Raw genomic sequence first — 16,288 nt, 5'->3', positions numbered from 1 at the left:
AATACCCATTCTTACACATGGCCTCACGATATTGTTAAAGGGTTAAACACAAACAGCACTGTAAGCATTAGCACTTAGCAGATGTTTATGCATGGCCTGAAAAAGGTACTTTTAAGACCGTTGAGAGAGAGAGGGAGGAAGGGGGGTAAAAAAGGTAGATATACAGAATGTATTCATTTCCCACTGGTGGTTCTCAACTCGTAGGAGTGGCTCCTCACTGAGGAGTAGCCGAGCAGCTTTCCACTCATTTGAGTGCATTTGGTCCCTGTTGATCCATGAAATGTCCTGTTTCTACCCACTCCTTATATTTACTGGCTAATGTATTCCTTGCAGGGTGGAACCGTCCTCTTTCCACTGTTTAAGAGTGGCTTATAAATAATACTGCCCGTCGACAAGCAGAAATGTAAAAACAGAGTTGGAAAGCGGAGAAACAGACAGGGCATTATTCGCTATCGTTCTGTATAACAAGTCGACTCTCCACTAAGAAATGTCTTTCATTTTGGTCCTGTGAGAGGGGTTCCTTTCTCCCAGCTCTGAGGCATCTCCTCACCTGCCTTCCAGGAAGATTATATCAAAGGCATCCATGATAGGTCGAGGTCATAGAAGAGGCCTAGACGTGTTCCGCTTTTGTTTTAAAGGCGTATTACTTTTTTCTCTCAGCCGCTCGCCCCTGAACACCTAGACAGATGTCTGGACTCTCAATAGAGGGCAGGCAGCTTAAACCACACTCTGACACTGATTCCATTATTACACGGCATGTGAGAAACCCAGCAACTTTAGCCTAGGTCCATCATCCTTCAGCACGTCCAAGCCAAACGCCATCTCTGTGCTTGTCTCACAGAACACTGCAGCTGACAGGGTCAAAATACACTGAGTTACAGTACAGATACCCCTTACAATGTTCTAATAGTACAATAGTATATATCCACTATTTGGTGAGATCATACTGATCAGCAAGCCATAATTTAGCTACTGTTCATGACTTAGGAACTTTTTCAAAACTTTTGAACTTTAGTTTTGAGCTATTGAGGGTTCATTTCAAAGGCACTAAAGTACACAATACACTAAATTCGAATATTTACTTATGCTTCGTGCATTCATAAACTTGCAAGTATATTCAAGACTGAAAAGTGGAAATGTATTCTTTTTAAATATACAATGAGCACTTGAGGAGGGAGAAAAGTTCGAAAAATGTATTAAAAATGTGCATTTTGATGAATAATTCAAACTGCTTTTATAAATGATAGTTCTGTGCTTAAGTGCTTGCACTGCTGCCTGTTTGACCATATGATTGAAAAACCTTGACTTTTATCACTTGAAGGGAAGGTATGGGAAGAATTGCATTGTTTGGTTAACCCCTTTTTACCTTTTTCTGATTGATGATATGATAGGTAGATGGTATTGTGTATCAATGGATACTAGTGTAGTCTCCATAGCTAAAGCTCAGTGTTTGATCATTATAGTCAGGTGCTCGGGCAGTTTTATTGGTCCATCTGAAGTATTTTTTTAGCCATTGGCAGGGTCTCCTCACCTCAACACTGCCTATCTGGGTCAGAGAACTACAGCCACAGCCAACCAAACAAAAGACAAGCGAACAAAGCGAAAACAAAATGGCACCACATGTAACGTTCACTTTCAACTGCTATAACTTTGGCTACAAACTGTCATGGATGTAACCAAGGCTGGTGGGTGTCTCTGTCCCAGTGGCAGCTGCTTGGGAGAGGAGGCCCAGTTCACTGAGGCAGGCAGGTTATCCCTTGGCCCAGCAGGGCACCTAAGTAAGATTCTTCTCTCTCAATTCTCCCCAGACACACCATCCTGAGAAGCCACTTTTTCCTACCACAGGAAGCCCAAGAGAACCCTATAGGTAGCAGTCTGACAGGCAAACTGAACCCTGGCCTTTTATATCCTGCCAGGTTTGAGAAGTTGGACATCACCCCAAAAAGCGCCCAGAAGATTAAGCCGGTTCTGGAACGCTGGATGGCCGAGGCCGAGGCCCGCCACCGGTCCGGCATGCAGAACCTGACCGAGTTTATCGGCAGTGAGCCCTCCAAAAAACGCAAGCGGAGGACCTCTTTCACCCCACAAGCGCTGGAGATCCTCAACAGCCACTTTGAGAAGAACACGCACCCCTCTGGACAGGAAATGACCGAGATAGCTGAGAAACTGAACTATGACCGTGAGGTGGTCCGCGTCTGGTTCTGCAACAAGAGGCAAGCGTTGAAAAACACAATAAAGCGGTTGAAACAGCCCGGTGACCTGGACCTGGACCTGGACCTCGGCCCGACCGCGCCCATGGACCCTCTCTCTGATTCTCTGGAAGAGCTCCCAAAATGAACGACCAAACTAGAGGTAAAGAGGAAAGTCTTAACAACATGGTGGATCATGACCCAAAGTAGGATGAAGACTGAAAGAACATTCCTCTCCCTTTATAAAGGCAACTGAAAGGACAGTTATGAAAGTTTGCAAACAAAAATAAGTGTTGTCAGTGTGATTACCACAGTTATTTAAATATTTTGGCAAAAACCAAATATAAGAAAAAATATGTTCACATTTGAGAGAGAAAATTACAAACCTACAGTGTGCTGTTTCAAAGCAATCGAATTCTGGCCTCATAGACCAGAACATTGTCCAAATTTGGGTTCCCATTAGGGAGATTTTAGTAAAGAGATCATACCAAAATCAAAGACAAAAACACTAACTACTTACCAAAGTCTGTTGCATCAGAATACTAAGAATAATTTTTTAAGTGTAAATGTGTTCTAAATTTTTACATTTGTACTGGCAAAAAATCTACGATATATGTGTGAGGTTGGGTGTACATTATATCTTTATTTCACTTAATTTTATTTCCTGGGCTTATATGTAAATATCTACTAAATACCGTCTTCAGATTGAAATCACAATGTCAAAGTTCTCTTTGAAAGATTTGTCGTGTAAATGCATTTTTGCTGTGAAACAATGACATTATGTTGTTTGTCTCAGATTCCTTCTCATCTGCAGCTATTTTAAGTCACAGTGTTTTTACAGGTAACAACTTTTACAGGTATTTATCAATGATTTTATGAGATTGTCTATGTTTTGTTGATGAAGGACAATAAACTCAAGGCTGTCCAAACAGTGTGGGTATACTCAGTACCTAACCATAAAGGTTCTGTCTCTGTTCACCAAAATATATATGTCATCCACTACGGAAGACAACGTCTTTTCAACCTTATTTTCCTTTTGTGACAACTGTGACTTTTTTTTATACATACAGAATCATGCCGTCAATTCTGTTATTTCAGGCCTAGTGTTGTGTCAGGGAGAACTTCCCTCAATGTTATACTGTGTCAAGTGCTGCTGTAAGTCATTCTGTTGCCAAAGCCTGATAGCCAAAGAACACATTACTTCAGCTCAAGGACTTGGGGAGATTTTTACCTTGGCCGATTACATGTTTTAGTTATTTTGATGTGCTTGTAAGTTCCCTTTCGTTCTTTTTTTCTGTGGGGTTTCTTTCATACACTGAGTTCAACTACTTTACACAAAGGCCAACGGAATGCCAAATAAAATGTTTACTTTCAAAAGAGAACTCTTTGTTAATTGACAACCCTCTTATATTGCAATATAGAAAATGTGTTGGACTGTGAGGACCTTTCGGCCCATCCCTTTCTGAAGTGTGTGTCTAGTTTGTTCTATTTGCTGTAGCATAGCATAACAGAATTGCTCCCGCATGCTTCCGATAACAAGGTTTGGGTTACAGGAATCTGAAAACAAGACAACAAAACACAAAAGGTAGCCCAAGCTTCAAATCATTAAGTACATTCTTCAGAGTACACTGTCACAGAGAACAAATTACACATGTAAAGGATTTAGCAATTATCTCACATTTTTCTGCCCTTAGAGCAAAATATGGATTACTTCCTTTAAGCATTCAGCAACTCATTCTAATCGAATCAAATCGGAAGGTTTTCTCATCTCTGAATCGTTGTCTTCAGAGGTCAAATACTGTTGGCAAAATGTCACGCTGTTGTTTTGTGTTTGTTTCCATTGTCTTTTGCTTTGAGTGATTCTACAGCGAAGCCTTAACAGACAGTGTAGCCTAATTAAAAAAAAAAAAAAATGTATTGGAAAAAGTTGTGTGAAATGCAAAACAACCCAATAGGCCGTCCGCCAGACATAATCCATATTCACTTCAACTAACAAATCATAGGGTGTTGTCGCTGTGTAGCTGTTACTATACAGATCTAAACAGAGTCTCATCATAACGTCGAGCTCACCCCCCATAGGTGTACTTCAATATTACCAGGACCCACATGGAGGATTCAAGGAATCAATATTGTTACACCGTTGATGTGTCAATAACCTATACTGCCAATGTGTTGAACTTCTCCACTGAATATTGCAAACTAGTACATATGTGTAAAACCACTTCTCAGAACTCTTAAGATTTCACATTGATGTGAAATGTTCTTATTTGACTCATATAAAACACTTAAATAAGGTGAAGGGAGAATGGCGAGTGTTACATGACAGGCTGAGTGAACTTAGATTTTCTGCGATGTTTTCGTATTGGTGTGTTTTGTTCAATGTCTGTTAGTCCCCCTGTGCACTGTTGTTGCCTAGCAACGTAAAGTGCACTTGATAACACTTACAAACGCATAAGGAAATAGACATTCATTGATATTGTAGTCTGGACTGTATGTTCCAGTAGGCTGAGGTTTAAGAGGTACTATACATACAAGCTCCCTGACGAGTTCATTACATGTATTATTTATTATATACCTTTACAGGAAGTAGTGTTAAACAGTGTCATACTACACCTTTTTAGATATTTAAAGTCAGTATTACTAAATAGTGGTCAATCATAATATACTTTAAGTCATATGTGATTTAAATCAATCCAAAGATTTTTGTGTGTTCCCTCCCTGTCTCACCCCACCTCGTCCCAACACGTAAGAGAAGTGATGATGCTGCGGCTGATGTATAGTATGGGCATGTAGTACTGAGGCTTAACAATGAAGCTGTAACCAAAAACAAAGACAGCGAACGAATTTATACCTTCGCTCAACCTTTCGATGCTGCACCAAAGCTCTATAGTTATATGCACATTGTACAGAGAAATGGGTTCATGTCGCTGACAATCTTGAAATACGAAGAGAGTCGATGATTAGATAAGTTGTAGTTCATTGACATTTTACCTCAGCACTGTCCTCGTACACTGAGCAATGCCATGCAAACGCCACGACAGAAGAAAATACAGAAAAATGGCTCCTGTAAAATGTTTGTAAGTAGTGTTCACTTCTCATGGGGGGGGGGGGGTGTCTGAACTGAGATTCTGTATGACATGTGTTTTATTTTTGTCAAGTGGTTTCCAGGGTCACATGTACAGGACTTTCTAAACTTTGTTGTTACTTGTTTTTTGTTTTTTCCTCTCTCTCTGTGACTTTGTTACATGCACTGCTCAGTTACAGTCTTCAAGGTGTGCCCTGTTTCATAAGGGGCAAAGAAGGCTTTATAATCGCACCCAATTATGTAAAAAATAAAAATAAAATAAAAAGATTCATAATTTAAGTAAATGTTTTCAAACGATATCCACACAGACTCACACACCAACTGGTTTTGAAATATTGTTAGAACTCAAGAACAACCTTGAAACCAAAGCTAATGAATCTGCAAGGGTTGCTTCAAATTTTATAGACTGAACTTAATCTATAGAGCAATATCTGTTTGGTCAGTTATGCAGCACTTTGTGTATCTCTAAAAATTCTTCAAGTCTGTCACATTTATTTGTACCATAATTAATAATAAACAATTGTTTGACATGAATGGACTGTCTTGTTTCTTATGAAATGTAGAAAAAATCATCCGAATCTAAAATCTATGTTTAGGGACATTTCAGAGAAGTTCTCTGCTAAGAGCTGCATATTATGATGAAGAAAGCAATAATGCACCACATTCCTAACAATATAGACTCTTAGGAAAAAAGTGTTCGTCGGGGTTCTAAGAGTGTACCAACAGACATTGTAAACACTGCAGTTGGAGTAATAAGGGATGGATTGCGGAAAATCTGCTTTTTGAATTCACTGTTCTCCAGTCTCACAAGATTTTGACATATTTTCCTATCCTATTTTACCAATGCGTACTTTGCTGTCAACGCAAGTGCATCTCAATTCCATTAAAACCCAGACACAGTGTACACGTACATGTATAGTTGGAGCATAAAGTTAACTCAGACTTCTGTGTGCTGCTCCGTATCCCCCCACCCCACCCCCTTGGCTATCAGTTTAGAGTTTTTTTTTCTTTCTTGCACTTCCACTGTGCCATGATTGAGAGAGATCTGTCCACAAAGGCTTTTCCACCAATGAACCACCTTTCAATACAGAGAGTTTGCACCTAAAAGCAAACGGACAGGCTGCAAACCTCTGGGGTCAGTAGCAATTCATTTAGATTTCCATAGGGTCAATAGAAAGGAATACATGTCAGGGTTATTTCACATCAATGTTTCATTTCTTTGCCTTAGCAGAAAACAATACCGAGACAAGTGTATGAGGGGGAAAACACATTCTTGGGTGAAAGCCTTTTGAAACTAAACTCCAAAGTTTGAAATAGCTTTCTTGTCCATGAAGCCTTTGAAAACTGACTGTCTGGTGAATAGAAAGTAGTAAATAAATAATAATAATAAAAAAATCACAGACAACATAAATTATTTACATTAGGCTGAAAACTGATGTTGAAGATGTTTTTTGTCATCCTTTCAGTTTTTTCCCCTCTTCGTTTCGAAATACTAGATGTATTTTTAAGTGGCGATGGTTGAGGTATAACTTGGGCTATGTGATAGTCTTTTGTTTTGTATTTATTCCAGTTTCTTTATTTTTCTATGTATAATATCATTGTGCAGAGACAGCTATTCCGACTCATATTTTTTCAATATCTTAAAATGTTTATAGTTTGTTGATGGAAAAGTAAACTTCAACTTGAAAAGTTAGTGTCAATAAGTGAGTGACCAGTGCACAAAAACAACAGATCTCACTCTCAACATATAAACAACACACTACTCTTGTAAGGAGAGGTGTAAACCCGATATGTGAGGGGGAATCATAGAAATTGAATAGAGTAGACAAACATTCTTAAAGTCCACATGATTTTTCAGTTCACCCATTTGCCTCTGGACAATGCCATACTGATGCAGAATCACACTCAAATGTTCAAAATGGTACAGTTGATATGCTGATATTTTGGTCCACATATCATGGAACATTGTTTAGAATTATAATCAACAAAAATATAGACGTAAACATGCAACAACTTAAAAGATTTGACTGAGTTAAAGTTCATAGAAGGAAATCAGTTAATTGAAATAAATTCATTAGGCATATGGGAGCCAGGCTCAGCCAATGGGGAGCCTGGCCCAGCCAATGGGGAGCCAGGCCCAGCCAATGGGGAGCCAAGCCCAGCCAATGGGGAGCCAGGCCCAGCCAATGAGTTTTTCCAGACAAAAGTGCTTTATTACAGACAGAAATACTCCTCAGCAGCACCCCTCTCCTCAGACGATCCCACAGGTAAAGCCGGATGTGGAGATCCTGACCTGGCCAGGTTACACATGGTCTGCGGGTGTGAGGCTGGTTGGACGTACTGCCAAATTCTCTAAAGCCTCGGCTTATTGTAGAGAAAGCTCTGTTGGACATTCCTGCAGTCAGCATGCAATTGCCCGTTCCCTCAAAACTTGAGACATCTGTGGCATTGTGCTGTGTCACAAAACTGCACATTTTAGAGTGGCCTTTTATTGTCCCCACCACCTTTGTAATGGTCATGCTGTTTAATCAGCTTCTTGACATGCAACACCTGTCAGGTGGATGAATTATCTTGGCAAAGGAGAAATGCTCACTAACAGGGATGTAAACAAATTTGTGTACACAAGAGAGAAATACGCTTTTTTGTGCCTATGGAACATTTCTGGGATCTTTTATTTCAGCTCATGAAACATGGGACCAACACTTTCAATTTCGCATTTATATTTTTGTTCAGTATAGAATATTCTGTTCTATTAATTGTATTTATATGGGTGGGATAAGGTTGCTGGTAAAGTATCTTTAATCAATACTGTCAATACTGAAGCTGTTTGACCCTGGATTTTAAACAATATCCATGACCCCTAATAATAATCAGAAACACGTCAGTGTTCTTTGCAGTTTAGTTTAGTTTATTAGGATCACCATTAGCTTCTGCACATGCAGCAGATACTCTTCCTGGGTTCCATAGAAAACGTACAAATGCATGACAAAGTACAGAACAGTTATAGACAAGAACAAGTGCCCTATCTCAATTAAATCAGAGGGGTACATTTATCACTTCTTTATGTGATGTTGGCAAATTAGAAAATTCTATTTGGATTTTGGCTACAGAACTTATATATAGTCTTTCAAACAAGAGAGAAATACATCTCTCTGGGTTGATCTATGACAGTCTGAATAGAAAAAAATAATAATCTCTCTGCAAAAGTCAACCGACTGACTTATAGCACATTCCTGTTCAACTAGACACCAACTGAAATTGTCCTGGAAGGGAAAGAGGGTTAGAAGAAAATATTATGACATGTCGGCAGTCCAAATGGATTATGTTTCAATATCAGTCAGGACACAGAAAGATAAAGGTGGAGGAGGAGGGTGCATGTGTTGGATGCAGATGGTTTTAAATTGCCCCCTTTGTTTTCCATCAGGCATGAGGCATTCACTTTCCTTATCTTTCCGACAATGTGCACTGGGCTGATGTTCTCAGTAAACGAACTGTCGGTGTATCCCTCACTACCGGCAGCTCTCCGCTTCCTTGTTTTCACTTCCTCCTCAAGGTTGAGATGTTGCTCCTCTCACTGCTCATCCCACAAGCCGCTGAGGAGTCTCCCACTATGCTGCTCTGCTCTGCACACCAGGATGCCTCTGGGGGTACAATTACCAATCCTCATGCAATCCAAGTTGTCCATGCATATGATCCCTTGTTGCTTTTGGTGTTGTTCTGGAGGTTTTTCCACCATTATTAGCCATGACACAATTTGAGGCATTTGAAGGTTGAAGACTTAATAGCCGAGGTTTTTATGGAGATGGCTGGCACCCTGACTGGAGCAGCAGATTGCATTGCCCACAGCCCATTACACTTTCCACACTGTCTTGTCTACACTGACTGTGTGAATGCATCTTCTCACTTTATGATGCCTTCAGTTTTCCATCAGGACTCAGGGTTACGCCCAGTGTTTCATGTGTCCCACTTCTCCAAGGGAGTTGATTTGACTTCAGTTTTTTCTCTACCATTCTTGGTGTTGTGGAAATGATAAATGCAATCATTTTGAATGAATTCAACAGAGATATTTACATTACTGTAATGTTCAGAACATTATGTAAAAATCAAAGGGCAAACACCATCCGCTTTACCTAATTATTGTTGTCAGGGTGAAAATCTATAGGTCTGATTATCTCTTCCAGGGTCAATTCCACCTCAAGTTAACTCAATAAGGAATTGGCTTTATAAATAGGAGGATTTCCCATGGATTGACTTTCAATTAATGAGTTGAAATGAATGGACCCAAACCGGATCTCTAGCCATAGTCACTGCTATATTTAATTATACACACAGCATAGCTATCCTGATCATTGTGGAAAATCGTTGTGCTGTCCATTTCTTTCAGATTTATATAATCCAAAAAAGGTCAAAACAAGACGACTGGGTTTTATTCTAAGTGGAGTGGTACCATCTGAGAGAGTGCTATATATTTTTGTACATGGATCACAGGAGTCTTGAAGGGTCAGAGATCCCTTCTTTCGGATGTTTGGTAGTCTGGAAGATAACTGTTCCTCTGATGAGATGTTTGTATGGACAACATCCACCTCTTCATCCGCCTCTCACTCTCTCCCTGAACCACCTATAGTGTACTTTGAGACAAAGAGACAGAGAACACAAAGCAAAAGGCAGTGAGTGAGAGAGGAGATATGGATAGAGGAGTGAGTGGTATGGTTGGCTGCATCTTTGCTGTCTTATTAGTGGGGGCCCAGTGAGGACACTTTGGCCTTCTTTATGGGGCCATGATGAGACCCTCCACGCACATCTCAGGAAAATGGCCGGGGGAAATCACAGATGAGAATCACTCAAAAACAGAGAGATGTCAACAGGCCCATAATGATACCTGATGGCCCCAGAAGACTCTCTCCCCTTTTCTCTCTCAGCCTTATACCTTGCAGAGTTGCACTATACTTGAAAACATAATTAGAGGTAAAAACATGGAGAAGGAAGCTTTACATCCCCTGATTCTTTTTTCCCAACCTTTCTTTCACTTTTTGAAAGAGGGAGACGGAGATAAAGAAGGAGGGGGGAGAGAGAAAGAGAGCGAGAACGAGAGAGAGGAGGTGGAGAGTTCCCTCTGTGAGATGCCAAGGTGCTCCCAGTCCATTGTGCTGCCGGCTGTCAGGTTAAATTAGGGAGTACAGGCTCCGTGAGTGTAAAAAAATCAATACTTGATGGAAGATTGCTCTCCGGAAAATCTGTTTTGATTCCAGGATTAATTCTTGACCAAAGGCTCCAGCAAAATGACATGCCATTAGGCCGAAAATGAACACATTCTGCAGTGGAAATTGGATGGAAATGTGTCAGGCGATTGCCCTGGCTGGTTGTTCTGCTTTCTGTGCAGAGGGACTGAAGGTGTGGCTGCTGCTGTGAATGAGGCCCACGGACTGACTCCATTTCCAAAGTAAAGACAAACCCACCGTGGCCTCTGAGTATTCTCAAGGCCATTGTTGTCCAGCTCCTGCAAATGCATTCTTACCTAGGTGAAATGCATTTGTCCACCACATTCTATCTCTCCTGTGTTTTCCATAAAGCATGGCACGAAGAATGAGAAATCTTAAAATAAAGCAGGGACTTTTTTCTTCTCTCAACAGCAAGAAGGGGGAAATGCAATATTGATGAGCAAGTAATGTGTTTGTCATCACAAATAACATATTTTCCTCTTTGAAACTTTAACAGGAGATAGCAAAGAGCGTCTGAGCAGTGACATCAACGACAGATGCAGTCAAGCTGGACAAAAGATGTTTGAGGATGTATTGTGTAAATAGATCATACGGTACAGACCTCTAATACCACAACAAGACGGTCTACATTTGATATTCAATCTCAGCCCTGTGACATTTACTTGAACAAAATGTGAAGACTTATTGAAAATAAACATTCATTTGGTCACTACTCAATTACACAAAGCAATCAATCATAATTCCTAAAACAAATTTTACTAGAATGATCAAGGATGTGGGTTAGGTACTGTAGCTGCCAAAGTAAAAGTATTAACATTTCCGGCATCATGAATGAAATGCTATGGGAGAGAGTAGTCCATTTTCAAAAGATGTTTACTCTGCGTGTACACCAGCTCCCAAAGGACATTTTGCAACTCTCTTAATGGATAAATATCTGGGCACCAAAACTCTGTAAATAGACAGAAACATTTCTTGCACACAAAATAGTCTGGTATTGCCATTCTTTTTGTTCTGGCGTTCTTCCATTGTGCCAGTAATTTAATGATTAAATATTAACATCCCTCTCTCAGTTTCAAGGAGCTTTAATGAATTAGGACTGTCCGCAGTCAGGCAAAGATCCCAAAGAGATGGGCTGAAGTGCTAGAGGAAAGAATAAGAGACTGTCAGTGTCCACAGAGGCTTTAAAGAGAATACTCTGTATTTCTATTTTCACTAGTGACTAGAACAAGGTCATCAGATATTTATTTCCCAGATATGAATAGTGCGCATTTTATTTGGGATGGGTAGTAGATGGAAAGGTTATTGATAATACCAATCATTAAAATGCATAAAATACTATCTATGATGCAAATAATTTTGATGTAGGCTACAGTAAAGGCTCATTTGCATTTCTGTGTAGGCTATCTTGCCTTTGAAATAGACCTACACCTTGGATATTTATGAACTACATCCTCATTAATGTTTTCATATAATTAGTTTTACTTGTTAAAAAATGTGGGATAGAGTAAACAAATGTAGATGACAAACAGTGGTACAGTAGGCCTTCATATTTTTTAGCAGCTCTGTAGACCTGTATGGGTTTAGCGCCATCTACAGTCTAAATAAAACCTGATCTGGAGACGAGTGTGTAATTTTACTTCACCGCAGTAGATGGCAGAATGTAAGCACTAGTCTCTTTAGGTATACATTGCCATCCAAAGAAGAAAAAACCTCAACGCGCATTGTGATGACGTCGTTAACTTTTCTGGCCCACGTGACTTGCAGTCAAACTATGTTATTAAACGTTCAAGCTTGAAGAAGCTAACATTCATTTTTAAAGTCCACGATGTCTTGGGTTAAGTCTGTACAGTACAGTGGAGAGGATGTATTTGACGAGGATGCGGATGATATTAATTTACAGGACAAAGAATGGAAGTACAATATGAAGAAACGTGTGAAGGTAAATGCATGGATAATGTTTAGCAATCATGTTTCCACCTAGCCTGCTGTCATAGCTAGCTACATGTTCATTTTTCGTATTTTTTTCCTAATATTTTACATATTGCGTTGGTTTATTGGACTTGTTCGCAATTATTTGGTTAATCAGCCAGTTATAGCTAGAATGTTCACTTCTCTGTAGCACAGGGCTGTTCAATGTCAGACCTCTAGGGGCGAAACATTTCTCGTTTTCATGGTCCTCTCCTTCTAATAAGGGTAATTCAGACATGGGAAACCAGGAGAATGCGTGTTTCGCTCTGCTTCTAGCTTCACCCAGCACACAATGTGGGCATTGTAGGCAGCTAATGTAAATACAAACTGGCTGCATTGTAACCCACAGCACCCTCTCTAGAAACAATGTAACGAACGTTATGCTGTTCTGTGGTTCTCTGTCAGGACGGCTATGTGGATGGCATCGACCATGGAAAAGAAGCATCACTCCAGCTTGGTTTCAACATGGGATACAGGGAAGGAGCTGCAAGCACCATGGCCATTGGGCAGCTAAAAGGAATATTAAGGTAGCTTTCTTTCCGTGATGTGACCATATGACTATTTGTGCTGGCTACGTTATTGCTGTCCTCTTTGTTGTGCATGACCCATGCCTGTCCCACTCTGTTCTCTCTCCCATTGTCTCTGATTCTGTTGGCCCTTTGTATCTCTCTACACAGTGCTATACAGTGCTGGTGCCAGCTCCAGAGACCAGACACCCCCACCCCTGCCTCAGTGACTGACCTCCTACAGCGGGTTGTAAAGCATGAGGACTCTCTCATGGAGGCAATGAAGACGGCTTTGGAGAACCCCGTACCCAGCGTCAGTGACGTCTCGGAGAACATGGAGGATCTGGGGGTTGGAGAGGTTGAGTCGAGCTGCTGTGGAGGCGGGGGATGCAGCAAGGGCTCAGACTGCTGTAGGAAAGACAGTGATATGGACATTGGTCCCATCTTGCCACAAAAGCCCCGTTTGAGCTTCACACTGCTCACAGACCCCTTTACCATTACAGGGGAAAGTCTTGAGCAACTTCTACAGTGTTGCATGGACATGGTGTCTGAACTGGGTCTGCCCCAGGAACTGATTCAGCATCTACAGCAGCTGAAGAGTGCAAAGGAGTGAATGTTAGCTCAGATGCAAAAATAATGCCACGGAAAACTGAACGGGTCTGAATTTTTAATTGAATTTGTAATATGATACTGTATGTAATACATTGTTTACTATACATTATTTTCTTATAATCCAATTGCATATATGCTACAGGATAAGTTGAATCCTTATACTATAGTGCATTTATGCTAAATATTAAAAAGATAGACTTGTAGTCTGCACATGATATGTTGTCTTCATTTCTTTTTTTGAACGATTTTGTCGTCTTACCATGCAAACAATGAGCTAGATGTAAAATGTATTTACAATGCATTCCTGTACAGATGTAATGAAATATAGGCTATACCATTCTGACAATTAGCTGTCTTTTGTTGATGAAGAAATAGTCTACTACTGGTACTGCTCCTGGGTTATCTAGGCTGGTACAATATTTTTTGTTGAGTGATTTCCATTGTTTCCTTCACAGAATTAGGAATTAGAATACTTCATATGTAATTTAATAGGATCTCTATGTTTTTCCTTCACATCCCTAAAACTGATCCCGCAGCAGATTCGGAGGATCAGGACCATGGAGAGTAATGAAAAATCTATTCTGTCTCTAGTGCACCCTATGTTGTTCAATCATTCAGCGCTGGAAAATGTCATTCGATTAAAGTTATGAATGACTCAAAACCTCCCGGAAGTAATCTTAACACCGAAAGACTTTTGGGGTTGTGAACAATGATGTGTGTATGTGTGTGTATATATAAACCCTGGATTGCTCATGCTAGTCAGAGGCTTTGAAGCTACTGGTCGGCCATACTGAGGTGCTTAAGTACTTGAACTTGGCACTCTGAAATTCAAGTAGGCTCAGTGGCAGTTTTAGCATGTAAATCTTGGGGCAAACTCCCTCAAAAATGTTTAGGTGCATGCCAGCAAAGCCACAATACTAAACAATACATGTATTGCACTATAACGGTGACAAACGGTGCCCACAAACTGTTAGGGTCTACATAAAGCTGTCCCAACAGCAGAGCTTTCTTTTCAGCACCAAGGAGGGAATTCTTACCACCGCTACACCTGGCAATCAGCGGAGCCTTGTCTGTCAGCGAAACAGTTCATTCACCCTCATTTACTGCCTTTTAAAAAAACTTAGCTGATATGGCTGACTTGCTGAAACAAATGTGGTTTCTACTGACAATTGAAACGTACAAACTATGGCATAATGGGACGATGAGCAGGTAAGAGGCAATCTGTAATTTTGATTAGACAAAAATCTATTATTTTGATTAGACACTGACAATCTGTAATTTTGATTAGGCAGGCTGTACAATTTCACCTCTGGCCTTCACTATGGCAATGGAAGTCATCATCAGGACATCGAGATGGGTGGTCGGCGGTGAGAGAACTAAGGAAGGGCTCCGTCTCCCACCTATCCGAGCACAGTTTGGACTTCTCCCCCGGGTAATGTGGCCACTCACCGTCTATGAGGTCCCAATAACAACAGTGGAGAAGATGGAGCGAACCATTACCTCATACGTGAAGAAATGGCTGGGTGTCCCACGATGCCTGAGTAACATCGGTCTCTATGGCAAAGGGGTCCTTGAACTACCTCTTACAAGTCTAACGGAGGAGTACAAGTGCTCTAAAGTAAGACTTCAGATGACATTGAAGGACTCCAAAGACCAGACCATTAGCAAGGCTGCACCTCCCCTACAAACTGGATGGAAATGGACATCATCCAAGGCCGTGCAGCAAGCAACATCAGCCCTGAGACACCAAGACATTGTGGGGAATATCCAGCATGGAAGAGGAGGCTTTGGCCTGGCAGCAAGCAAACCAACGTTCCATAAGGCAACAACATCTGAACGCAGGAAGCTGGTGATCGAGGAGGTGCGCAGACAGGAGGAGACTGCAAGAAGTGCAAAGGCTGTCTCTCTTGCTAAACAAGGGCAATGGACACGGTGGGAAGGCCTGGAGAGGAGAAAGATCAACTGGAGTGAGCTTTGGCAAATGGAGGCAAGCAACATCAGCTTCATCATAAGAGCTGTTTATGATGTGCTTCCATCACCAAAAAACCTACATCAATGGTATGGCGAGGACCCGACCTGCCCCCTCTGCCCAGCTCCAGCGACTCTCAGGCATATAATGACAGGTTGCAAGACCAGCCTCTCACAAGGCCGCTACACCTGGAGGCACAATCAGGTCCTCAAGAGCCTGGCTACAGCACTTGAGACCAAGAGGAGTGCAACCAATTCATTACCTCCAAAAACAAGCAATCCCGTCAAAACAACAACATTCATCCGGGAGGGACAGAAAAGGCCCAAGCATCCTCCTACGAAGCCAGAAACTTCTAGCCATGGCCCGGGACTGGAAGATGCTTGTCGATATTGGCCAGCAACTCATTTTTCCACCTGAGATTGCTTCTACCAACCTTAGGCCAGACATGGTACTCTGGTCCCCTTCACGAAAGGCTGTGTACATCATAGAGCTCACAGTCCCGTGGGAAAACTCTGTTGAAGAGGCCTACGAGTGTAAGAAACTGCGTTACACAGAGTTGGCAGCAGACGCAACTCAGCGTCTGCTGATAGCTAAAATACCGGGCAAATGTAGATTCAATCCGGCCTTCTGGGATCTCTCATGAAACATTTTACTTGTTGTGTATTATATTTTTGTTCAATATAGTTTATCCATCTTTTTTTACCACGACATCACTGGACCAATGCATCCAACCCACACCA

General features: G+C 41.1%; 2 protein-coding genes across 3 annotated transcripts in view; both read left to right on the top strand.

The window, feature by feature from the left end:
- The window catches only part of LOC139531934 (POU domain, class 6, transcription factor 2-like), a 99,059-nt gene extending 93,251 nt beyond the window's left edge, over positions 1–5,808 (top strand). For both annotated transcript variants that reach the window (XM_071328949.1, XM_071328948.1), the window contains exon 10: positions 1,809–5,808. In XM_071328949.1, coding sequence (XP_071185050.1) covers positions 1,809–2,337 — 529 coding nt within the window. In that variant the 3' untranslated portion in view covers positions 2,338–5,808. The remainder of the gene's footprint in view (positions 1–1,808) is intronic.
- Positions 5,809–12,182: 6,374 nt separating this feature from the next.
- Positions 12,183–13,794, top strand: otulina (OTU deubiquitinase with linear linkage specificity a). Its single transcript, XM_071328947.1, has 3 exons — positions 12,183–12,432; positions 12,867–12,988; positions 13,139–13,794. The coding sequence occupies exons 1-3, from the start codon at positions 12,319–12,321 to the stop codon at positions 13,578–13,580; spliced, it is 678 nt and encodes a 225-aa protein (XP_071185048.1). The 5' UTR covers positions 12,183–12,318; the 3' UTR covers positions 13,581–13,794.
- The last annotated feature ends 2,494 nt before the right edge of the window (positions 13,795–16,288 follow it).

This window comes from Salvelinus alpinus, chromosome 10, assembly GCF_045679555.1.
Source record: "Salvelinus alpinus chromosome 10, SLU_Salpinus.1, whole genome shotgun sequence".
NCBI classification, from domain to species: Eukaryota; Metazoa; Chordata; class Actinopteri; order Salmoniformes; family Salmonidae; genus Salvelinus; species Salvelinus alpinus.
Note: the sequence above shows the minus strand (reverse complement) of the source record. Positions and strands in the feature narration are given on the sequence as shown.

What these genes read in the sequence shown, in the direction of transcription:
- otulina (XM_071328947.1), top strand. Translation starts at nt 12,319, where the DNA reads ATGTCTTGGGTTAAGTCTGTACAGTACAGTGGAGAGGATGTATTTGAC. An exon ending in ATATGAAGAAACGTGTGAAG is followed by an intron (nt 12,433 to 12,866) that starts GTAAATGCATGG and finishes GTTCTCTGTCAG; the next exon opens with GACGGCTATGTGGATGGCAT. An exon ending in CAGCTAAAAGGAATATTAAG is followed by an intron (nt 12,989 to 13,138) that starts GTAGCTTTCTTT and finishes CTCTCTACACAG; the next exon opens with TGCTATACAGTGCTGGTGCC.